Source organism: Podarcis pityusensis (genome assembly GCF_964106645.2).
Source record: "Podarcis pityusensis genome assembly, chromosome: 15".
Lineage (NCBI taxonomy): Eukaryota > Metazoa > Chordata > Lepidosauria > Squamata > Lacertidae > Podarcis > Podarcis pityusensis.
In genome coordinates, this window is record NC_138040.1 from 42,234,734 (window position 1) to 42,261,029 (window position 26,296).

A 26,296-nucleotide genomic window follows, 5' to 3' on the forward strand; every position below is an offset into this window, starting at 1 on the left:
GACGACTGGTCCTATTAGCTAGGGATCATGGGAGTTGTAGGCCAAAAACATCTGGAGGGCCAAGGTTGAGGAAGCCTGCCATAAAATGTGATAACTTCATTGAAAACTGAATGCCTCCTTCTAGAGGGAAAGTGGTAGAAACATCTGACATGTCTTCAACTGACTGACATGAGAGCTTTTGCTGTATGTGATTCTGTGAATGAGGACTACAGATTTTTAATGGAAGATTAGAAGAATTCCGTAGGCATGAACTCGTGCACACATTACATTTCTACAGCATCTACGGCAAGGTTGTTTTATCTCATATCATCTGAAGCAGTGGTGGGGAACGTGTAGTATTCCAGATATCATTGGACTTGAACTCCCACCATCTGCTGTCGACATGAACAACATGCAAGGATGTTGGGAATTGTAGGCCAGCAACATCTGGAGGGCCACCGGTTCCCCATTCCTGATCTAAAGGTACATGTTATAATTTGCTATAGCTAAGCTATACCGGTCTAGGTCTGGTTAGTGCCTGGACCACCTAGTATATATATAGACATATAGCTTTGATATCAATCACAGAAGTTAAGACAGAATTATAACGAAATGAATTGTCCTCTCTATTGCCAGTGTACAGGTTCTGAGTTTCAAAACAGCAGCACCACTTTTGCACAAGAGGTGCAACAGGCTTGGAAGAACTACAAGATTCACAAAACTATAGAAAAACCTTTAATGCCTTCTTTGCCTTCTTTGCCTCAGTCTTCTCCGATAAAGAAAACAATGCCCGACCTGAAGAATTTGGAGCAAATGATTCAGCAAAGGAAACACAGCCCAGAATAACTAAGGAGATAGTACAAGAATACTTGGCTAGTTTAGATGTATTCAAGTCTCCAGGGCCAGATGAACTGCATCCAAGAGTATTAAAAGAACTGGCAGATGTGATCTCAGAACCACTGGCAGTCATCTTTGAGAATTCCTGGAGAACAGGCGAAATCCCGGCAGACTGGAGGAGGGCAAATGTTGTCCCTATTTTCAAAAAGGGGAAAAGAGAGGACCCAAATAATTACCGCCCAGTCAGTCTGACATCAATACCAGGGAAGATTCTGGAGCAGATCATTAAGCAAACAGTCTGTGAGCACCTAGAAAGGAATGCTGTGATCACCAATAGTCAGCATGGATTTCTGAAAAATAAGTCATGTCAGACTAACCTGATCTCGTTTTTTGACAGAATTACAAGCCTGGTAGATGAAGGGAACGCAGTGGATGTAGCCTACCTTGATTTCAGCAAGGCATTTGACAAGGTGCCTCATGATATTCTTGTAAAGAAGCTGGTAAAATGTGGTCTTGACTATGCTACCACTCAGTGGATTTGTAACTGGCTGACTGACCGAACCCAAAGGGTGCTCATCTATGGTTCCTCTTCATCCTGGAGAAGAGTGACTAGTGGGGTGCCACAGGGTTCTGTCTTGGGCCTGGTCTTATTCAACATCTTTATCAACGACTTGGATGATGGACTCAAGGGCATCCTGATCAAATTTGCAGATGACACCAAATTGGGAGGGGTGGCTAACACCCCAGAGGACAGGATCACACTTCAAAACGACCTTGACAGATGAGAGAACTGGGCCAAAACAAACAAGATGAATTTTAACAGGGAGAAATGTAAAGTATTGCACTTGGGCAAAAAAAATGAGAGGCACAAATACAAGATGGGTGACACCTGGCTTGAGAGCAGTACATGTGAAAAGGATCTAGGAGTCTTGGTTGACCACAAACTTGACATGAGCCAACAGTGTGACGCAGCAGCTAAAAAAGCCAATGCAATTCTGGGCTGCATCAATAGGAGTATAGCATCTAGATCAAGGGAAGCTCTGGTCAGACCTCACCTGGAGTACTGTGTCCAGTTCTGGGCACCACAGTTCAAGAAGGACATTGACAAACTGGAACGTGTCCAGAGGAGGGCAACCAAAATGGTCAAAGGCCTGGAAACGATGCCTTATGAGGAACGGCTAAGGGAGCAGGGCATGTTTAGCCTGGAGAAGAGGAGGTTAAGGGGTGATATGATAGCCATGCTCAAATATATAAAAGGATGTCACATAGAGGAGGGAGAAAGGTTGTTTTCTGCTGCTCCAGAGAAGCGGACACGGAGCAATGGATCCAAACTACAAGAAAGAAGATTCCACCTAAACATTAGGAAGAACTTCCTGACAGTAAGAGCTGTTCGACAGTGGAATTTGCTGCCAAGGAGTGTGGTGGAGTCTCCTTCTTTGGAGGTCTTTAAGAGAGGCTTGACAACCATATGTCAGGAGTGCTCTGATGGTGTTTCCTGCTTGGCAGGGGGTTGGACTCGATGGCCCTTGTGGTCTCTTCCAACTCTATGATTCTATGATTCTATGAGAAGGAATCTTAAGGTGCAAATACACCCTAAAGCACCCCACTGAGGAGTGAGTGTGGTCAATAGTCATAGAATGCTGACTATCAGGGGTGGAGTGGGAGGAATCACTGGAATGGAGCAGAGTGGTTAGAAGCAGCACTGCACACTGCAACATTTTGTTGCATGTGCCATTTGCAAATAGTAATACTTTTCCTTTTTAGATGTGCACTATCATCACTCTAACATATATTTATTCATAATTATTGCAGTGTACAAATACTTCCACTTAATGTATAAAAATAATTAACATGGAGCAGTATGAACTTGCCACTCACATGGAGAAATAGATGCTCTAGGTTGGGATCAGGGAGAATTTCTAATCACTTCACACTTTCCAAAAAGAAAAAGAAAAGAAAAAACTGAAACAGGGAAATCCTTCCAAATTAACCCTTCTCAGAATTTAGCAATGCAGTTCTCCAGCCAAGCAATGTGTACAAGGTGATGTACCCAAAGAAACGCATATTTTGGTGAGAATAGCATAAAACAATGCATTATTTTAGGGAAAATAGCTCGCAAAATTGTATTAAAATGCCAGTGAATTTTCATGAAGACTTTAGAAAAAAGTACTGAACTTAAGATTGGAAAAATGGGAAACAGAGAAAATCGACAGATTCACTCATCCCTACCCTTTGTACATAGCCACCAAAGAGTAGAAAGTGAAGTCTTTCACAGTGTGGAAACTGTAGTACTGTACCTAATTTTATACCATTCTTTCCAGCTGGTTTGAACAAGTATGGAACAAATTAAGCTTGATTAGTATTAGACATACAGTACTGGCATTGTGATTTGATTGCACAACGTAGGCAGCAGCTTAGATCTTTTCAGACATTAACAGGCTTTTGTCCTAGAGCTTTCTGTGTAAATTGAAGTGGGGAGGGAAACATATAAAGTGAATTAAATCCATTGATTTCTGTAGGTCTGCTCTGAGTATGACTATTGTTGGATCTCACCCATGATAAATACAATGGGGCTGCTGAAATGAATAAAGACGATGAAGTTGACAACTGGCTAGTTGAAGGATTCTCTCCCTAACTCACATTATTTTGGCATGTTAGGCAATCCAAATTTTTCAATACTGATACATTTCCATTGCTGAAGAAACCAATTGGGTAACTGACTCCACAGGAGCATCGTGTGTGTTCTGCTGAGTTGCAATTGGTTGGCCCACGCAGAGGACTTTACAGAGGAAACCCTCCCTCATGGAAAGGGCCATGAGCTGGCCCCAGTGCCATCTGATGTGGGCATCAGGGCTGGTTTGGTCCTGATCACTCTGCCAGTCTGCCTGCAGCCCCTTCCACCCCAGCTGCTATATGTCATTTAGCAAAGACAAGGGAAAGATGATAGACTAATTAATTCAGGGCACAGGGCAACCTTTACAGTAGATTCTTATATCTGGCTACTCAGAAAAAAGTTCCATTACGTTCAAGAGATTCAATAATAGTTTCCTGTTTGAAAGATACTTGACTTTGACTGGATAACACCCTAAACATAATACATGAAATGCATATAACTAACATTACTACCCGGACTTGATAGTCGTGTTCTTCACATTTTTCCTTTTGCTTCTAACCTCCCATACGTCAAATTATTTATATTCTATTACAGAGCGTAATGGAATATAGATTGCATCTTTATTGATCTATAACTTAACTGTTTCTTAGCTATATAAAATATCATGGCTTTGTAATGTGTTTAGCAGGAGAGGTACCATTTTTATGTTTTAAACTTAGATAAGATGTATGACAAGCTGGAGGGGATCAATTATATATATATATATATATAATCTTGTCCTTCTGGAAGAAACATTCTGCTAATGAGATTATAATGCTGCCCTCCATGACCTTACTTCACATCACTTTTACCAACAAGAAAGATGCCCTCTGCTTTGAAAAAGAGGCCTTAGTCTTATGCTAGATTGCTGTTGTTTGTTGTTGTTTAAATGTAATAGTGCAATTTCAGTTCCATTAATCTGATACCACAACAGCAGGTGGAGGAGACAGGATTTATTCAGGAGTGGGGAGATGTTTTCAGCCAGAGGGCAACCTTCCTGAAGTTCAGCAGGCTTGATGTAAGTTAAATGTAATAAGTCAGGACTGCCTGTGTTCTTTTTAGGAAAAACGTATTTTAAAAGTAACAGATTTAAAAATTAACAAATCTAAGATGGTCTTCTGCTTAAGACAGGTGTGGGAAACCTTTAGCCCTCCAGACAGGTCAGACTTTGGTAATGTGGCACCCTGAGCGAGGACAAAATCCCCCCCCCCTTTGCCCCCTTCTTTTCACAATAATTCCTTTTGGTACAGTTGCTTTTTTATGGATCTTCTTGGTAGGTGTCCATAAAATATAGGTATTATCATTATTATTACTACTATAGGTAGGTATTATTATTACTACTACTGCTACTACTATTATTTCGCACCCCCTGTGCGGCAGAACTGCCCTCACCACCCTAAAACTGCCGCTGCGCCAGATGTCACTGAACAACAACTCCCACCTTCCCCAGCCCTTGGCCCTGATTGCTGGGGCTGAAAGGCAGTTGCCATTCAACAACATCTGGAGGGCTTATGGTCCCCTCTCTGGTTGAAAAACGTAAGAAGGGCCCTACTGGATCACAGCAAAGGCCTGTACACAGCAGGCAACATCACAGCAGCCTTCTTTCCCCCTGAACAAAGATGGACGGATCTGTCCATTTCTGTATCTCTGAGTTTCTCACTCCTCCAATCTTAAAATCACTTTGCCACATTTCTGTATCAGTTCACAATTGTTCAAAAATGTCTTCATGAATTTTTGTGTGTCAGCATTTTAGTGTCAGCATCATTCTTGCAAGAAGCTTCCCATTTTTGCATGGGATTTCTATTTTTCTTTTTTTCTTTTTGCATTTTTGCATTATTTTCATGAACACATCCACTTTTATGCACACATTACACAAATATTCAGGCAGAAGAGGGCAGAACAAGGGCGGAACATGGCAGGGCAGCCTTAGGTGTGCTCTGCCAACGTGTGCAATCACCCAGAACCAGAGGACCAACTTGTGCCAAAGATTGAGGAGACCCAGTGTCATCGGGAGAAGGCTGAGCTGAGCCCAGTGCAGCTCTTCCTCTCTCACACTTGGTCTCCTTCCACAGCAGCAGGAGGAGTGCACTCTGCTCTCAGTCTCCTCCTCCTCCTCCTCCTCAATATTGCCCCCCGGCCCCCTCCCAAAAGATATTGGGGTGCATAACAGCTTGGCCCCCATGAGTTGTCGCTCCTGCCCAGAAAACAACCCCCACGCAAATCATTTTTCCACACATTTTTTTGGCAACCACATCACAAAATTTGGAGAAGTGTGAATTTTGAAAGACAGCGGGTTCGCACATTTTTGCATAATGTACAATTTGGGTAGGCTCACATTAAAATACAAACAGAAATTATCCCTTCCCCTAACCCCTCCCTTCAAGATCACATTTAAAACATTGTTTCCAGAGTCATGGATTGCTTGGTTACTGTTTAAGTTTAGCAGCATTCTTGGCCCTGCGCATTTTCATTAAAATAGCCTTTAGCAGTCATGAGAATAGATGACAGATTCCCACAAATCATAAGGGGAGGGGTCATTTTCGGGAGGTGTGGGAAAGAGTCTTTCTTTCTCTGTCCTCCCTAGCTGATTCTCTGACCAAAGGGCTGAAATATATCTCAGGGAAAAAATCCATTCTGGTTTCCATCTTTTAAATAAGTAATGAGGGGCTTCCATTCCATTGCTTTCAGGCTGCTGCTGCGGGGGGGGGGGGGGGGGCAGGGCAGGCGGAGATTACATGCATCTCACCCAAAGATGAGCTTAAAATGTGGCTTTTAAATTGGGTGTGCAAGGGAAGAATAGGAGAAAGGGAGGAAATGGATATGTTGAGATGATGAGAATCCTCTGTGTATGGACAACACACTTGCAGCAGATTTGGATCTTGCCCCTTATATTGTGTGGATGGTCACCTTTCCCTTCAGTACTTTGCAAAGCCACCATTTCTTCCGCCTGCTGCTGGATCTGTCCATTTCTTCCATTTCTCCCACTCTCCAGCTGTTTCTTCATTTCCCTTCTTGGCTTATTAAATGTTGGCTCATTTAAGGCAGAGGTCACCAATGTGGTGCTTGTGGGCATCACTGTGCCCACCAGTGCCTTCTACAGTGCCTGCTAAAGGTCTCAGTAAACATCCCCTCAGATCTCCTCTGTACATGGGGAGTTGTTTGCATTTCCTGCTCAGTTCCCGTTCACCCAGCCTCTCCTGCACACCCCTTCCATAGCAGCCATTTTGTGTTAAGCTACACTCCCATGGCAGCCCTTTTGGAACTTGTGCTCACGGCACCTTCTCAACATTCCAAATGTGCCCAAGAAGTTTGGTGGTCACAATTCAAGGCATTATGCACCACTTGCCTATGGATATGTTCTGCGTTGTTTGTCACACGTGATGTTTCTCAGTCAGGGAGGATCCATGCAGTGAATGGGATGATGCCATGATGCTATAAGCAGAGTTAGTTATGTGATGGCATCACTGAGGGCAAGTGGGGGACACGGAGAGTGTGGGCAAGTACTGGAAATGTAAATGAATAAGCACATGTTCTGCAGAGGGGAAACACTAAAAGGAGAGGATTGCCCAATGGTGGCTGTTGGGCAACAGAAGGAGAGGGTTGGGGAGTATTTTGCTGAAAATATCCGTGACATCTTGTGGGTAGTCCTGACTCAACTCTACTTTCCAAAATTAGTAATGATGGGAGTTGATGTGGCAAATAGCATTTGCAAGGGGTTGGTAGGTTTAGTATCAGCAAGGGCTTGCAGCCATTTTCATCACGGTACAGAGATCAGCAACATGGAAAGAAGATGTACCTCTGCTGCACTGATTCAGAGTTTATCATATGGCAGTAAGAAACAGACTTCACACTTGCAATGTTATGGATGCTTAAGGATGAGAGTCCTTCACTGCAGTGGATTGGACTAGATGACCCTCAGGCTCCCTTCCAACTCTACAACTTTATGACTGTATTTGCATGAAAATGGGTGATTCACCTCCCTTCATCTTTCCTGTGCTTCTTTTAGATACAAACTGTATATGTATTCTGCCTGAACTGCACTTTAGTATTATTAATATTTTAGCTCTGTTTTCCACATCACTCTGTACTGCAGAACACGGCTGATGCTGGCATGATAATTTCTGGCAAATTACAGGCGTCCCAAAGATCGGGTGATCGCCGGATGATTCAGACATGAGGGCTCGTCAGCAGTTCTCTTAAGGACAGGGTTTTCCTGCTGCTGCAGAGGACACACTTTCTGAAAAGACTGTGGGGTTCCAGTTCCCTCATGGCTTTGCTGTTAGCTTAGCATTGGGTTTTTTTTGGGGGGGGGGATAGAACTTGTGGCAACTACAGTAGCATTCTGAATAGCCACATGCTCAGGGGAAGTCCTCCCTTTTATTTCCCTATGACAAAATTTGCTTGGCCCTGTCAGATGTTGATTGATCCTGTTTGTGCTGCCATACTATTTGTGTTTATGATTGCTAAAACTCCAGATTTTCTGAGTGTCACACTAAGGAAACAATCATAACCCCTGGCAGGCAGCATTGGAGCTTAATGAAACAGTGGAGCCACAGCCACATCCAGACAGGAGCTCAGCCCCTCAATTGGGACAGGACACAAGCATGGGGGGGACAGAGGAAAGGTCTCTGTGTTTGCTCTGCCAGTACCAGACTGGCACAGGAAACCAGCCTAGATCAGGGTTCTCATCACAACTTGCAAGTAGAAGGACTGGCTTTGGATCTAGAAAAACTTTGCCTTCTCACCTCCCCAAAGTGCTCTGTTTTCAGGGCTTACAAAGAAACTCCAAGTTTCTTTAGAACTTCATGGACTTTGGTGTCTGTGCCCTCCAGGGATGACAGAGGCTGTAGGTTCAAGTCTTAAAGGCACAGCTTTTCTGTTGGTTCCATTTCATAGTCATTGATTTCTCCTCTAAATCAGCAGTGGGCTCACCAGGCCTCTCCACTTGACCCTTGAAGCCATTTCAACCATTTCAACCAAACCATGCCTACTTACCCTGGCTTATCTGAAAAGGAGCTTTCAGACACTGCTGATCAGATGACCGGGGCACCTGTAAAGCCCCAAGGTCCACAAGGTCCAGCAATCAGCTGGTTGTCAAGTCTTGCAGATCCCTGTACACAACACACTGCAGGACCCAACCATCAGCGCATCATTGGCTCTTTGTGGACTGTTTCCCCCAGCACAGTTTGATTTCAAACCATGTGGGCAAAGACAAGTCTCTCAACATCACTGTGGTACCAGGTGACAGGCTTGACCCTTAGTAGGTGGGAGAGATAATGATCTGGCCAGTCAGATCCAGTTCGCCACCCCCACTCTAAATCATCCTTTTCTGTCTTTCTCTGCTGAATCCAAGGTCTATCACACCAAGACAATGCTGCAGTGGTTTGCTGTTGTGGTTCTTATCTTTTCTGTTAGAGGATAAAAGAATTCTGCTATTCAAAGGAGAGGGGGGGGGAGAGAGAGAAATCCCTCAGAAACTTATTTTCTTTCCCCCAATAGTGGTTATTGATGTATCAGTCAATATCCTAACCTTTGCCTTTCTCCACTCTAGAGACTCCTGGAAGGCAGAGGTCATATATTACACAGAATTATTTATGGATCTCGTGTCAGTTACCATGTGTCAATATCCTGGTTGTTTTTCTGAAGAATACTCTAAAAGCCATCCGGTGGTCCCAGTCCTTGCTGGCTGGCCCATTTTCTTGTCTTTGAGTGCACAGGCACTCAAAGATGGGAGGCCCCATTTAGGCAACCCTGGGGAGGCTGTCAATAAGCTTGTAATTAACCATGAATGCCCTTTATCTATCAGTAATACATAGCTGATGGCTGAGATTGACAATTGCAGAAGGTTCCAAACTAGGATATTGCATAACTATCTTGGAGATTTTTTTTAAAAAAAGAAATAGAGGAGTCAACACCGCCCCCCATTTCACTGAATCGCTTTGGTGACCCATCCACTGATTTACACAAGTGTGGTGTAGTGGCTTCAAGTCTTGGGTTTAAACCCCATCTGAGTCATAAAGGTTTCTAGGTTAGGCTCTCCAGATACTGTTGGGGGCAGAACTCCCATCATCCCTGACCATTGGCCATGCTGCCTGAGGCTGGTGGCAGTTGTCGTCCAAAACGTCTAGAGGGCACCAGGTTGGGAAGGCTGCCCTAGAACAGTTGTTGTTAGGGTTGTGCACACCCTCTTGACCTGATCTGGGTTCCAGTCCAGGACTTCAGGTTGACCCCAACCTGGGCCAATCCAGAGCTGACATGACTCAGATCCAGGCTTTGAACTGATTTGGGTAGTTGTGAGGATAAAAAAGAAGCATGTACCCTGTGAGGCTTTGAGAAAGGAAGGTAATAATCTGTGGTAGAGATTCCTGTCCAAACTACTAGAGGGATTGCTATGAAACTTGTTAGGAATCCGCCCCCTTCTATTACTCCCCCAAATCCCCACCTAGCTTAGGTGCAATTCACTTGACCTCAGAGCTTGCTTAACTCGCACTTGAATAAAAGCAAACGCTGATTGGGCATTTAGGAGTTTCTAATGATTCTCTACGTCTGGTAATAGCTTGGCATGCTGTGGGATGTAGGTAGAGGCAGAGGAAAGAAAATATGGCTCTATTAACCACACAACACTCAGAAGAGAGGGATTATTTTCCCTGTGCCAGAAAGGGGCACCAGAGGGAGGGCCTTTCCAGTGGTGGTGACTGGTGTGCAAACTCCAGAGGAGTTGCCCCCTGTGTTGGTTGTCTCCTGTATTACAGAGGGCATTTAGTGTTGTTGCTGGTCCCATGCTGTGGAAGACTCTTCCAGCAGAGATTAAGGATGTAGGAAGAGCCCATTGGATCAGGTCAGCGGCCCATCTGGTCCAGCACCCTGTTCACTCAGTGGCCAACCAGAAGCCCATGGGAAGGACCTGAGAGCAGCAGCACTTTTCCCTCTTGTGATCTCCCACAGCTGGTATTCAGAATCTTATGATGCTGGAGGTAGGAAATAGGCATCAGGGTTAGCAGTCACTAAAAACAGGCACCTTCACTTTCCACTTTCAAGTATTGCTTGTGGATCTCTTTATGCTTTGGAAGCTAATTTTTCCTTTTTTCTCTGTATTAGCCTATTGCTTTAATGATTTTCTGTAAATATTAACACTGTTCTATGTTTTAATGCTGTATGCTGCACTGATATATTTTGACAATGGGAATATAGAATTACTTTTATAAGATAAATAAATATGAAGATCCCAGGTTCAATCCCCAAAATCTCTGTGCATTTTAAAAGCACATTACTTGGCTGGAGAGGGACATTAAAAAATTTAAATAACTGCAAATTTTGAAAGATGGCTGTCTTTCAGTTCTTGTATTGCCCTTCCAGGCCACTATATCTGACTCTTAGAACTCACATGCATTATTAGCCCTGCTTCACACCCCAAATGCTTTTGCCAGGCTGGAATGAATTGAACCCTGATAATGCTTCTTGGTTACCCAGACAGAGGGCAGAGGGACATCTGAGTGTATGTCAAAACCCCAACCTATTGTACGGAGGTAACTTTTTGTCAGAGGAGAGTGCCAGGGTCAGGTAAGTAATAACTCACATGATGCCAGTGAGGTTAACTCTTTATTCAAAGAAACAAAACAGTCCATTCCTAATGAGCCCAGTAGCTCTCTACAGTAGATCTTGCTCCAATGAGGCAGTTGCCAGGACTGAAGGTCCCTGCCTTCCGACAGTTCCCTAAGTCTCCTCCTCTCTGAGGTCCTTCCCAAGCAACCTGGGACTCCTTTGTCTTCTCTCTTTGCTCTACCCTCTTCATTCCTCTTCATGTTCTGTGAGACCAGTACCAAGGGGACCTGGTCACAGCAGAAGGGGAAGGCTCCCTGTCTTCTTTAGCAGTCTGCCTGATCTCTGCCTCTTGGCCCCCTCTTCTCCAGCCTCCACTTCTGCCTCTGGCTCTGGACTGCTTTCTGCCACAGCCTCTCCCTGCCCACTAAGCCCTGTTACCTCTTCAGCTTCCGACACCTCCTCTTCTCACTCTGACCACTCATTGTCATCCCACCACCAATCTCCTGGCTCCAAGCCGCCTTTCCTTGGGGCCTCCCCAGATGGTGCCTCCCACCACTCTTCTGCATCTAGCCAATCCATGACACATTTACATTCATTGCTCCATCTATTTATGCATCTGTCCCTGTCCACCATTGGCAGGTGGTCCTCGGCCCTTGGCCTGAAAAATATCCCCTGCAACACCGCATTCTATCAGAAAGTTTCAATTAAGTTGGTTCAGCTTTAAATTCAAACTGAATCAAATCCCCACCACCACCATATTGGCTTCAGCCCCCAGCCCCCTGCCAAAGGTCTTGCCATCTTTACTCAGCCTTCTTCCCTTCTGAACTCTGCAGTCAGTCAGATAGTCTGGAGCCCAGGTTAAGTTTATGAAAAGATGCAAGATCACAGCTCCTTCTTTGCCCCGGTCTTCCTGCACGTATAATTCCTGTGGTGATGCATTATTGGAAGAAATGGGCTTTACCTATTGATTGCTTTTGGTGCCAGACTGTCTGAGACTTCTGTGCTTTTAGGTTAAAGCTGTCATGGTTAATGCACATGTCTCCAACAGGAAATGTACCAAGATTCATAATTAGTTAAGAGTAAGTGAAGCTTGTCAGACAAGACAAGAGGTGGGCTGTTACTGTAATGCAAAATTGGTGTGGGTGGGTGTGATTCCTTGCAGGCTGTGTTGGTGTCATCCTCTTGCTCCACCTTGTGGTCATGATGCAGAAAAAGGTGAAATGTAGACACTAGAACAGGGGTAGGCAAACTAAGGCCCAAAGGCCAGATGCGGCCCAATCGCCTTCTAAATCCAGCCGGCGGACAGTCCGGGAATCTGTGTTTTTACATGAACAGAATGTGTCCTTTTATTTAAAATACATCTCTGGGTTATTTGTGGGGCATAGAAATTTGTTCTCCCCCCTCCCATCAAAATCTAGTCCATCCCACCACATGGTCTGAGGGATGGTAGACCAGGCCCTTGCTGAAAAAGGTTGCTGACCCCTGCACTAGAACATGAGTAGGGAACCTGTAGCCCTCCAGACGTTGTTGGACTACAACACCTCTCAGCCCCAGGCAGCATGGCCTATGATTCAGGATGATGGGAGTTGTGGTCCAGCAGCATCCGCATAACTGACTGAGAGCAGAGAGCTTCAGTTCTATGTTGTTGCTTGTCAAGAGCCTTCCAGGTGCCCAGGGTTCAGTTAAAGCCCATGGGATGCCATCAAGAGGTAATTCCTCCCATGGACTTGATCAGATCAGGAAGCTTGGGCAGCTGGGAAGGCTGCAGAGTAGTGGCAAAACATATGAAGATGCCTAAGACAGGCCCACACAACATGTGACTTGCCAGGCTGAACAATCCCCACCAATCATGTACCGTGGCCTGCCAGGGTCTTGGCACTTGCGCCCCTCCCTTTCCCTTGCAGTCATAAAATCACAGAATCACGGAATTGTAGTGTTGGAAGGAATGCCAAGGGCCATCTAGTCCAACCCTCCACAATGTAGGAAACACAGCTAAAGCATCCATGACAGATGGCCATTCAGCTTTTGCTTCAAAACCTCCAAGTCTCTGGATGCCAACTGAAAAACGTTTATTGAGCCTCCCTTGGCAGGATTCACATGGCTAGTGGGGAGCTCTGTTTAGCTACATCCATAAGAATATAAGAAGATCGTCCAGCGGCCAACCATGTACCTATGGGATGCCCCCAAGCAGGAAGTGAGTGCAGCAGGGCTCTCCCCACCTGCAGTTCCCAGCAACCAGTATTCTGCTTAGCAGGTCTGTGATCATATAATAAATGATTGTTTGAGGTGACATTCTGAGGCATGTTGCCTCCACAGTGGAAGTAGAAGATAGCCATTGTGACTAGTAGTCATTGGTAGCCTTATCCCCCATGAATCTGTCTAATGATCCATTTATAGACAATCCAAACTGGTGACTACATCTTGGTGGAGCACATTCCATATAGTTTAGATTTTTTGTCTGTCCTGTGTCTTCTGCACTTCATGCTTCATTCCAGCATTTGAGTTGCTCACAACTCTTTTCACCCAGAAGAAAAAGTAATATGAAAATGCTACATCTCTTTTTGGAATGTAGTTGTAGATTTTAAACAGTAGATGTCAGGGCTGCTTTGCAGATACACAGGTGTACAGTTCTGAAGTACTGTTTTGACCTAAAGTCTAGGTGGGGCACGACAAGGAACAGGAAAGCCCCGCCCCCATCACTTTAATCTGGCCTTGCAGGAAAGGGTTGTGTGATTTTTGTTGGGACTGCAGTGCAGTGAGGAGAGTCCTGGCATCCCAATCCTGATCTCTTTCTCTCTCTCTCTCTCTCCCCCCCCCCCATGTTGTTATTATTAAAAAGGGAGAAAGAGTTGTTCAGTACTGTGAGACATGTGTCATCTATTCTATTTTAACAAGGAGAACACTGAATAATGGTTTCACCCTCTGCACTCTGTATTAGTAGTTGCTGTCCACTATACCACCTGAAGCAGGAATAGGGCCCTTTAGCTGTCGTTGGACTAAATATCCCATCATTCTTGAACATTGGCCAAGTTGGCTGCAGCTGATGGGAGCTCGAGTACCATCAAAATTTGAAAAATACTTGAAAGATTGCCCCACCTGCTATACACTGTGTCCTGCAAGAGAAGACCTCCTGCAGATGCCATCTCATCAGGGGAGACCATCTGTGTGATATATATAGTGGGTCTTTAGTGTGGTGGCACCCACCCTTTAGAACCCCTGCCCACTACGCATTCAATGGGCACCATTATCAGCATCATTTTGGAAACCTAATGAAGATCTTCCTTTTCCATCAAGTCTTTTAAGTGGACATTTTGTCCGTCTGAATCTGTGTTAACTTGAACTTGTTTGAATTGTTTTTTAAATGGAATTGTTAAACATGTTTTATATATGTTGAAATGGTTTTAATCGTTCCATACACAGTTGTGCGTGGTGTGGTGAACGTGGGCAGAGTTCAGCATTTTCTCCCTCTCTCTTAACACTAGAACTTGGGGACACCCAGCGAAGCTGGTCAAGATCCAGGACATACAAAAAAAAGTACAGTGGACCCTCCGGATACGAATTAAATTCGTTCTGGGGGTCCGTCCACAGGGGCGTCTTGCCCATAGAGGCTAGTGGCGCGGGGCACCAGGGAAGAGGCAGAGGCTGGACGCGGTGGCTCCCGGCATCAGCTCGCCACCCTTGCCTGCCTCTGCCATTCCACACCAAAGCAGCGCCGTACCTGGAGCCTCCACCTGCCGTGGCCACCGCAGCACAAAGCGGCCAGCTGAGCCAGGAGGTGCCGCGTCCAGCCTCCACCTCTTCCCTGCCAGAGGAGCCACCCTCCAGCCACTGCCCGCCTCCTCCAGCCTCGCCGGAGGTCAACAACTCTGGGAAATGGGGGGGGGGGGACACCGGAGGGACCTTTGCACCATGGCGCTGGATATGCTTAAGATGGCGCTGTCCATCTGCAACCCAAAAAGTCCATAGGCAGAGGCGCTCCTTCTGCACATGTGCGCAGCGCGATTGAGCATTTCTGCACATGCCGGCATGGTGAAACATGGAAGTATACACTTCCGGGTTTGCCACATTCGTAATCCGAAAGTTGTGTATCCAGAGCGGTACGTAACTAGAGGGTCCACTGTACTTCTCCTACACAGTGTGTGGTTAAACTATGGGATTCACTCCCACAAGCAGCAATTGGCACCAACTTGGATGGTTTTAAAAGAGAATTAGACAAAATAATGGAGGGGAAGGCCATGTTCTGCCTCCACTGTCACAGCAATATGCTCAGAATCCCAAGTGGGAAGAGGGCTCTTCAGCCTAGTGAAAGCAGTGAGTGGGGGAATGCAGAGAGGAAGGGATAGCACAATAGCATGACTCCCATCTCACCCACAGCACACACACAGGGGCTGAATTGTGTTTGTTCTGGAGCACCATAAGTCCTTCAAATCGCAACAATACAATAACACATTTGTATTCCACACCATTTGTTACATTACAAATGAAAACAAAATATAGAATGTTTTGTGTGTGTGTGTGTCCCTCATTAATTGTGCTGCTTTAAGGGTCAATATTAATTTTATTTTTCATGCTTAAGGCTTTGTTTTGACATTCTGCAACGGTCTCTATTTGCCATGCTGAGATAGGGTCATAAACCTAGACATTTTTCAGAAATGTAAATTGGCACAGAAGCAATTTAAACAAAATAAAATGATGGATAAATAGACAAGATACTCTACGGCGGGGGTTTTGTCTCCCCCGGAAAAGTTTAGACTTTATATAATAACATTTTAAATACAGATATATTTGTAAATACACTTTCTCCATAGATAACAATATAACATTTCAAAATCTCCATTCACCAGATGCAAAATCACTTAAAAAGTAAAGGTAAAGGGACCCCTGACCATTAGGTCCAGTCGTGGCCGACTCTGGGGTTGCGGCACTCATCTCGCTTTATAGGCCGAGGGAGCCAGCGTACAGATTCCGGGTCATGTGGCCACCATGACTAAGCCGCTTCTAGCGAACCAGAGAAGCACGGAAATGCTGTTTACCTTCCCGCCGGAGCGGTACCTATTTATCTACTTGCACTTTGATGTGCTTTCGAACTGCTAGGTTGGCAGGAGCAGGGAGTGAGCAACGGGAGCTCACCCCATTGCGGGGATTCAAACCGCCAACCTTCTGATCAGCAAGTCCTAGGCTCTGTGGTTTAAACCCACAGCGCCACCCACGTCCCGCAAAATCACTTACAGTACATTAAAAAATAGCTCCCCCAAGGTGGGGTGGGGAAACACAGAAGAAATAATCAATAGAAAACTCATGGCTGGAGAAAAGGGATATGAGCTAGCGAGAAACTTTCTTGACCTGCCCCCTTTGAAATGCATGGAGAGTACAACTGCAGAAGATTCCATATATGCTGTTAAAGAGAGTGGGTCTGCTCCATACCCTCCATGAGCTCTTTTCCTGCCTGGAATGTGTCCTTGACAGAAAAACAAGAGGCAACTGATTGATAATGCTGTGTCATCAGCAAAGGCAGCAGGGATGCCGTCCCCAGACATCTGAGCTTTAAAAGCAGAGTAGAGAGTTGACAGGGCGGTGGCTTTAAGTTTAAACATTTTAACTCTCTAAAAATGTGACTTGTAGCTGAAACTTGGCAATCTTCTATTTGTGTGTCTGGCTTATAGGCAGGGACAGCCGCAAGGGAGAAATGGTGATGCCCAATGATTCCTTTAGCCCTGCTTTCCCTCTTCTTGCCTGCCTGCTCCTTCTCCTCAGGCCAAGAAACCTGATCTCTAAGGCTTAATGTCCACAAGCAGTGGAATGAGGTGGCAGAGCCCTGAAGGGGATGGCAGAATAGATGGGACTACTTGAGGCTGAAGGTGGGAGGCAGGTGCCATTTGAGTGTGTTTCCCATGTTGAAGCACTCCCTGCAAGCAGAAAAGCAGCACACCCAGGGGAAATGGTGTAACCAACTTGTCTCTTTGCTTTATTTGCTCTACTTGCAGGGAATCACTCTCTTTCTCAAACACACTCGCCACTCTATTACCTCTGAGCTAAGCAGTGGGGATACTAGATGAGAAGGGGCTACAGAAGGGGTGGAGTTGGTAATCTTTTGTAACATGGTGTCATGTGCAAGGCTAAAATTTTCTGTCCCCCAAATGGATCTTCTCAGTTTTGTGCCCTGTCTGCTCAGTGCCCTGTGGGGAGGAACCGTCCGCACAACCCTGAATCTGGCACTGGCTGCAGAGAAAAAGCAGCAGTGAGGGTTAACTCCTTCCCCACTGCTGCTGCTTTTCCATAAATGCTCACCATGACTCCACATTCACAACTCTTGTATTTAAGGCCCAAACTCTAGTTGCATCTGAACTATTGATAAATAAAGACCATCTTACAGCTCTCTGTATGCACAGTATTCTGATTGTACTCTTTGCCTGGTGACAAGCATTGTGCTCAAATTTGAAGACTTTATCAGAAATACGGTATTTTGAGGTCTTATCTGTGCTGTGAATGTAACGAAAAACATGAACAGGTGGTTGAGAATGCTGGTCCACGAAGAGACACATGCTATGGATTTTTGATTCTGTGCCTTGTGTGGTATCCTTTAATTTCACAGATTACTCTTTCGACCTGATCTTCCTTCAGAGAGCTCTGTACAGCTTGCGGGTCAAGGAATCTAGGTGAGCTTTCCAGTTAGGCAATTTAGACTGTTCCCTGGTTTTACATTGTAATGTGCTTACTACAAAATGTGGTTAAACCAGCCCTTCTGCAGTCATCTTCATTCTGCTGAGTCAAATCCCCGTCATCTGCCCTAAAGTCCTGCTCTGATGGCATTTCTGTTCCATCCAGCCCCAAGTTCTGCTCTTTCCAAATTCCAATTTAACCAGAGAAAAATCTGTAATTAATTTCAGAATCAAACCACACCATTTGTTTTGGTTCATATGCATCTTCTGTCTACCACTTTTCTGGTCCTGATGTGCATATCTCTCAGTAAAACACTGCAGAAAAGCAATCCTGATATGATCACATCCCTCACTACAATGCAGGGTGCGTTACTGATCCATGCACGTATCCCAAGGAATCTTGATGCAACTGTGCATATGATCACACCATGCTTGCTTTGGTGATGCAGAGGGAAGGAGACATGAATTAACTGAAAAGTAAGCAGACTGTGGGCACACAGTGTTCTGTGTGAGGAGAGAGCGAGCAATGGAGAATCCTTATCAAAAAACAGCGAAAGGTAATTGTTCTGACCTAACAAGTCTATACTTCTAGTTGTGTTGGTCTACCTGATTTTTTTGATATTGCACAAAGTACACTGGATCCCATTGCTCCCCTGCTAATTTCTACAGTAATCGTTTCACTACTGACCTTTTCATAGAGTTAACCCAAAAAGAAAGAATATACTGTTGTATTCCAACTTATTTCACAGCCACATACAAATCAGGTGCTTAAAGCATATGTGAGCATTTGAATAGTAGTGTTTCTTAAGTTTACACTCTATGATAAATAAACTATTTAAAATGGAACTCTAGTCTAAGCAAGTGCTAACAAGGATGCCTTCTAACATTTAGGGTTGCCAACTGCCCTGCTCCTCTGCCTTTAACAGCAGCTTGGATTGAAAGAGTCAGCATTTGAGAGAGAAACACAGTCACCTGCACATATCTGCAGATCAAGCTGTTGTTAAATGCACAGGCGCAGTGCTGGTAAAAGAAGCTGGCAACACTAGTACCAATGCACATTATGGAAGCTGTTTAGCAGTAAATGCGTGAAGCACAAGAGATTTGGAGTCTGAGCATCCTGAGAAAGTGATGGTTTGTGGATGCATCAAGGTGGAGAGAAGGGTCAAACAGATTGACTTTCCCCCATTTTAATAGCCTGCATTGTTTTGAGGGATTGTTCAAGGCATGGTGGTATGCTCTCACTCCATGAAAATAAGATGAGCAGTTCAGTAGTCAGGGAAAAATCCCACTCCTAATCCCATAAAGCTTTGAGCAGCCTCCAAAAACCTCAGGTCTTGTCCACAGATGGCAGTGATGGGCGATCACAACTGGCATGGAGACCACTGGCCCAGAAAGAAACTTCATTGCTTAAAACTACGTGGCTCAGTTCACCGTTTCTTTTGTACCAGGATCTCCTAAATCATGATTCTATCACTACGGACATATTGCAAAATGCTTGAATATTGCACCTTTCAGTTACTTGCTGAAGAGTCAGGAGGATTGCAGGCAACAAAACTCTGAACACAAATACTTCAATTCCTTTTGCAGACAAAACCATTAGACCTTTTAAAACAAAGCTTGTTCTGTTTTCTTCACAGATGGAGAAGCCATGGGGATTGGTGATGGGGGGGAAGGTTCCTTGAAACTGGAGAACAGTATTTGGTTTGGTCCTTCATTTGCTTCATATCTTGGGGTTACCTGGGGGCTTCAATGCCTAAGACAAAAGCAAAGAGATGCTGAAGTCAAAGGAAAAAAAAAACAAAGTTCCCCAAGTTTCTCCATGTTGCAGTCCTAAGCACACCACCTATTTTTTAGCTATTTTAGTTTGATTAAGCTAGTTATACAAAAATGGAGGTGCTCAACAGCTTGCATAAAAGCCCAATAAAAGCAATAATAAAATCATTATACATACAAATTGATAAGAAGTGTGAAAAAAGCATCTTAAAAACAAAAAACAAAAAATGAAACTCCTCCATTATATTTCTCTGGCTACGTAGATTGATATATGCTCTTCACCTTTGCTCTGATATATATGTACACACATGCAGATCCTACAGATTCAGCTATCCAAACAGAGAGCACCTTTTACTTCCTTGTTTGCCTTTTGTTGGTTAGCTGAGGAATGGGGGGGGGGGGGTTAGTGATAAGACAAATTAGTGAGCCTTTTTTCTAGGCTTTCCCAGGTTTTCTTGGCTTTGGGGGGGTGGGGTCAAAATTCCACGGTTGGGAACACATTAGAAATTTCCCCATAGGTATACGTTGAAATGATGGTACACGGGTGGCGCTGTGGGTTAAACCACAGAGCCTAGGGCTTGCCGATCAGAAGGTTGGCGGTTTGAATCCCCACAATGGGGTGAGCTCCCGTTGCTCGGTCCCTGCTACTGCTAACCTAGCAGTTCGAAAGCACGTCAAAGTGCAAGTAGATAAATAGGTACCGCTCTGGCGGGAAGGTAAATGGCGTTTTCGTGCGCTGCTCTGGTTCGCCAGAAGCGGCTTAGTCATGCTGGCCAGATGACCTGGAAGCTGTACGCCGGCTCCCTTGGCCAATAAAGCGAGATGAGCGCCGCAACCCCAGAGTCGGCCACGACTGGACCTAATGGTCAGGGGTCCCTTTACCTTTACCTTTATACGTAGAAATATTGGACTCATGTAAACACTTGCAGACCGAATGATTTCTAGGAAACACATTGTGCTCAGTAAGTGGGGCCTGTATGTATGTATACATCTCCACCATCCATTTATGTGGTGTGCCACATCCTCAAATTATTCCTGCCTTTCTCCCTTGAACAAGAGGTAGGGATGGTCACTAACTTGGATGGCTTTAAAAGAAAACAAGACAGCTTGATGGAGCAAAAAACTACCCCTAGCTATTAGCCACAACGGCACCATGGGGCACCATGGCTCTGAACAACATCTTCTGGGAATTGCAGTGGGGAGAGAGCGGTTGTGCTCAGGTTCTGCTTGCAGGCCTGCATAGCCTGCCCTAAGCTTCCCAAATGGCTTCCTTCCCTCAGGTGCAATGCACATGTTTTTTGCCTCAGGGAACAAAAGGTTATGGTTGAGCACATTGCCACAGGAATGAAGAAAATGGCTGCTGGGTCTTCCCCTGATAGATGAGGCCACAGGGTCCTTCTTGCCCAGCATGCTGTCCTTGCAGTGGACAACCTAGGGGAAGCCCAGAAGCAGGACCTGAGCACAACAGCACACTCCCAACCTGCTGCTCCTAGCAGCTATCATTCAAAGACATCCTGCCTCCAACAGCGGGCGATAGGACACTCTGCAGCTCAGCATCTTCCTTGTGAATCTTGGGGCTCCTTACCTGGGGCGGAGGTGGAGGAGCTGTCTTACGCTTGAAGTGGGGAGAAGGAGTTTTCATCATTGCTGCTGTCTGTAAGAGAAGTGCCACATTTTCCTGATCAGATGTCAGTCACCCCCTTTTCTCTCTTCAACACAACCAACCCATCCAGGCAGCTTATTTGAAAATTCCAATTCCAATTAATATTAACGCAATGAATAAATAAATATGATATTAATCATAATGAAGATTTATCCCGCCTTCTGCAAAAGTGCACAAAATCAGCACAGTACAAAATAAGGTAAAAGCAAATGGCAGTCTTAAAAGCAGAGGGTGAGGATGATTTGCATTTGTTAGAAACTTTATTTAAAAGGGGGGTGTATATCCAATACTAGTCAGAGAAGACCCATTGAAGTTAATGGACGTGGCTAACTTGGGTTCATTAATTTCAGTGAGTCTACCCTGAATAGAACTTAGTTGGATTCAACCCAAAATCTCAAGGAGATTTACAACCAATTCACATTCAAAAAGCAGGGTGGGGTGGGAGGCATAGGACTGCAGGTTCCATCTGTAATCTGGCTGAATTTTTTCCTGTCAACCTTTACCATGGTTCCTCCTTAACCAGGATTTGAAATCAGGATTTGAGGCTGCTTCTGGAGTTAACAGAGGGCCTCATTAACTTTGGGGGTAATGGCATCTGAACTACCCCTGCCATGTTTTCTAACTGCAGCCTCTCGCATCACCCTGGGAAAAAGTGAAAATGGACAACTAGTTGATTGAAGAAGAGTCACACTGGTGATAGTTGCACCAGCATTCAGTTAGAAAGGAGAGAGAAAATCCTGAAGCAATTACTTACTGCATTGCTGTTGACAGAAGAAAACCCTGTCTTGGCAGTTGGAATTGGAGGTGGAGGAATGTTTGGCTTTACAATTGGCTGGAATAAAAGAAAACAGGAGAAACATTTCCGCATAGTAAGCAACAAAGATATCAAGACAGCAGGCAAGGATATCTGAAGAAGGCACAATTTTTTAGGGGACAGAAAACAAGGCAGGAGCGGTGCTTTCTGTGTTTTGCTCATACTCAGAATTTGACTCAGCTGTCTGCAGCAATTGCCAGCAAGTGTGCTTGTTGTCAGGGCTTATGTGTGCAACATAGACTTATACCAATTTAACATTCATTTCCTTTTCTCTGGAAACAGCAGTTCCTTTAGGAGAGGAGAGAGCACTCTTCACAGAGAATTCTCAGCAATCTCACCAAACAACAATGCCCTGGATTCTTTGCAGTAAGCTGTAACAATTAAATTGGTATAAAACCAGAGGTGGATTTAGGGGAGCAAAACTGGTTCAGTCACACTGGGCATAGAGCCTCGGGGACACCATAGGGGATGCCGAAACTATGATTTAGAATAGAGTGCAAAAGGCCGGGGACACTGAACTTTTGTGTCACACAGGGCGCTGCTGAACTTGAGACCCCAAGATCCACCACAGATAAAACCTATATAGATTGGTGGTGTAGATGTGTGATCTGTGCACATAAAAGGCACTACTCAAAGGGACTACTACTGTATGCTGGCCATGCAACAAGCTATGTGAACTTTACCATAAGAAAACCTTCGCTGAAGCAAGCCATGCCCACTCACCAGATGCCATATAACTACTGGAGTGGGGGAGGTAAAACCTAAGCTGCCAAGGAACAATCATGAGCACAGGAATGTGTTCCCAGTTTTTCCTTGGCAATAGCTTTTGCATTCAGAACTGTTTAAATTCAGCACCGGGTACAAGCCCTGCTGCTTTCCAGCAGGCTCACCTGATGTCATATGCTGGCAGGTGACTGACAGGGGCGTCGAGCTACCCACCAATCAAAAGTTGTCCGTGGAGGAGTGGCTCTAGTTGACCTGGCTCACTGAACAAAAGTGGTTCCCCAGCCTTTGTATAGACAATACTGGGCTGCAGGGACCAATGGGCTGACTCAGGGTGAAATGGCTTTGGAAGTCCAACTCATTGTTTTATTCATCTAGGCAAGCATCTCACAATCATGTAAAAAGGTAAAAAGGTAAACGGCCCCTGGGTGGTTAAATCCAGTCAAATTCAACTATGGGGTGCGGCTTTCATCTCTGCGTTCAGGCCGAGGGAGCCGGCGTTCGTCCGCAGACAGCTTTCCAGGTCATGTGACCAGCATGACTAAACTGCATCTGGCGCAATGGGACACTGTGACGAAAGCCAGAGTGCACACAGATATGCCGTTTAGCAGTACCTATTTATCTATTTGTGCTGGCATGCTTTTGGACTGCTACGTTGGCAGGAGCTGGGACAGAGCAAGAGGAACTCACCCCATCATGCAGATTCAAACTGCCAACCTCACATAGCTGTCAAGTGTCCCTTATTTGAAGGGACAGTCCCTTATTCTAGCGCCATGTCCCGCTGCTGTCCCTTATTGATGGATGTCCCTTAAATGATGTCCCTTAAATTTCAAAGGAAGCAGCTCCTCTCCCTCCCTCCCTGCCGGCCAGGGAGGAGGGAGGCTCCAACTGTGTTGCTTGGCTGTGTTGCTCACCCAATAAGAAGTCTAAGAACGACTGGGGGGTGGAGCTTGCATGCCTTGTGTGTGGCTAGTTAATGCAAGCTGAGGGGTTTTTTGAATGCTGGATGCCATTTTGTTGCACGTGCTGCTGCAAACTTTGCAGTGCAAAGCCAGGCCGGGGAGCCATCTTAAATTGAGGCTGCATAGGCCTTGTGGTGCATGTGATTCAGATTCTATTCAGTTGAACCTCTGGTTACAAAGTTGGTTGGACAGTGTTCTCGAAGCATGAGTTTGACCAGACTGCAGGAGGACAGGAAGACTGGAGTGCCTGGAACAGGTGAAGCTGCAGGTCCCTTATTTTGGCTGCTGGTCCCTTATTTTCAAGGCTGCTGGTCCCTTATTTTCAAATCTGTAAGTTGACAGCTATGCAACCTCATGATCAGCAAGCTCATGACCACAGTGCCACCTGTGTCCCTTTTAGGCTCATAGAATCGTTGTAGAATTGGAAGGCGCCCAAAAAGTCATATAGTCCAACCCTCGAATAAATGGAATAAATAAATTGGATTGAATAAACTGCTGATTCAGTATACTCTATTTGTCAGCCAGTTAAAACATGCCCATTTGTTTCCTTGACCTCAAAAACATGGGATTTAACACCCTATTTACTCTTCTATGGATTGAGATATGGAAGTTGAGAAATGGTGCCATACGATCCCCCTGGAACTCCAATGGTCAATATTAGTGGGGAAATAATAGCACTCTTGATTCCGCTTTCCCCCCACTCCAGAAGGATCCTTCTTGGGCTCATTTAGGAACTTACCATTCTGGTATTTTGATACATGGTTGATATGTGGTTGCACGGTTCATCTGGAATTTGCTGAGGAATTATAAGAAGCAACATTTGGTTAGTGCTTCTATAAAGCGGAATAGTTGAATACAGTTTCATGCCACCTGACTTTCTAGAACCCCAACAAATCACAAAGACACACGTTTCAACATTCCCCAGGTTAAAAGAACAAAATTTTCCATGAACATGAAAAACACCATGCTGGGGAGAAAGGTTTTTGCCTCAAGTTTATCTGTGACATGTTAATTTTTTGTGTGTGGTTGTGTGTGTGTTTTAAAGTAACTAACATCTTTAGTACACATGTTTACTCTAAAACAAGTCACATTAAATGCAGTGGAATTTACTTCTGACCAGAAATGCATACAATTGTATTGTGCATTTTTGACATCGCTTTCATTCTTTTTTAAGCATTGCCATTAGCATAAATATATTTCCTTGTCAGAATGATGAGATATAATTGTGTAGATTGCATATTGCATTACATTTGCTGGGGTTTTTTTAGATTTTACTGTTACTAGGAGGAAAGGATGGTACCATCTAATCTTGGTCAGAGACAATTTAGCAGGCTTTCTGTTCCATCCCCTTCTTGCATTTAATCTGGTGAATTTTGTTCTTAGAAACCCACATGAAAACGTGTACTTCAATGCATATTTTTGAACATTTTTTCAAAGGATGCATTTCTAAATGTATTTTATTTTATCACAAAATATGCACATTCTTGAGCAAAATTCAGAGAAGTGTAAAATCCAAAGAACAACTATATTCTGATATGTACATTAATCCAGCTGGTGCTGATTGGTCAGTTCAGGCTGCAATTCACAAACAATTAATTCCAGAAGCATTCTAGTTTCCAGTGTTGTTGTGGTCCATATTTTAAGGAATAACTATTTCATTTAATATTACTTACAACAGAAACTGGTGGTTTGTTTGCTTGGGGTGGAGGTGGAGGGAGCAGAACTCTGGAAGAGGTGACCTAAAAGCAGGAAACAGCTTTTTAAACAGTGTGCCATCTTTGCTTTTCAAAACAACAATGAGGTATCCTCAGTTGTCACATGAATCTTACACATTACACAGTCATGCTAGAGAAACATATAGACGGTAATTTCAGGACTGAAAGGCAGACATGCAAGTGCTACAGTCAGTGAGTTGTATCAAATTAAAACAAACTCAGAGCAGATCCACTGAAATCAGTGGATGGTTAAACAGGTCATGTCCATTGATTTCAGTGGGTCTACTCTCAGTGTGACTTAGTTGGATACAAGTCAGAGATGTTTCAGTAGAAAATTAAAGCATATACAAGATAAACACAGTGAGGTAGGACAAGACTCACCCTTTATATTTGTGTTGTTGGGTGAACATCTTAGGATATTTTATATGGTACAGTGTTTTATGTTTTCTGGTTTTTAATTGGTTTTATTTTTGTATTATATCTTGTTAATTCACTTTGAGACTTTTTAGTGCAAAATGACTAACAAACGGAATAAAGAATGAAATAAACGCACCATGCTAGGGGCTCAGTTTTGGAGTTGCTGAGAACTTGAGCATTGCATAGCTATACAGCAGGGTAAGGAACCTCTGGTTCATGAGCCAATCTGGGCTCATCACCCTTCTCTAAGGCCATTCTGGGCAAGCCATACTGGCTCGTCCTATACCTGATGTCATACAGGTAAGGGCGGTGCTTTGCCAAAACCCACTGGAGCAAAGTGTCCTCGCTCTGGGACTTCAAAGCACCAAATCCCATGACATCATGAAATTGAAAGGTGGGTAGGCTCACCTGCCTATCAAATTTGGCCAGTATGGTGGATCCTGATAAGGATTTGGACCATGGAACCAAAACAGTTCTGGTATATAGCATGGGGTGGATTCCCTGGAGTTGGGAAAAAAAAAAAAAAGATTGCTTTCCTTTCACCTGAATTATTCTTGCA

General features: G+C 44.5%; 1 protein-coding gene and 1 long non-coding RNA gene across 9 annotated transcripts in view; both read right to left on the bottom strand.

Moving 5' to 3' along the window:
* Window positions 1-26,296, bottom strand: part of LOC308463870 — a 439,765-nt gene that overhangs the window by 124,348 nt on the left and 289,121 nt on the right. The window lies entirely within an intron of this gene.
* ADAM28 (ADAM metallopeptidase domain 28) overlaps window positions 15,550-26,296 on the bottom strand; it is a 74,989-nt gene continuing 64,242 nt past the window's right edge. Inside the window, exons 21-25 of the mRNA XM_080982371.1 lie at window positions 25,279-25,344; window positions 24,345-24,401; window positions 21,861-21,938; window positions 21,029-21,097; window positions 15,550-19,423 (exon numbers count right to left, since the gene is read on the bottom strand). Coding sequence (XP_080838497.1) covers window positions 19,391-19,423; window positions 21,029-21,097; window positions 21,861-21,938; window positions 24,345-24,401; window positions 25,279-25,344 — 303 coding nt within the window. The 3' untranslated portion in view covers window positions 15,550-19,390. The remainder of the gene's footprint in view (window positions 19,424-21,028; window positions 21,098-21,860; window positions 21,939-24,344; window positions 24,402-25,278; window positions 25,345-26,296) is intronic.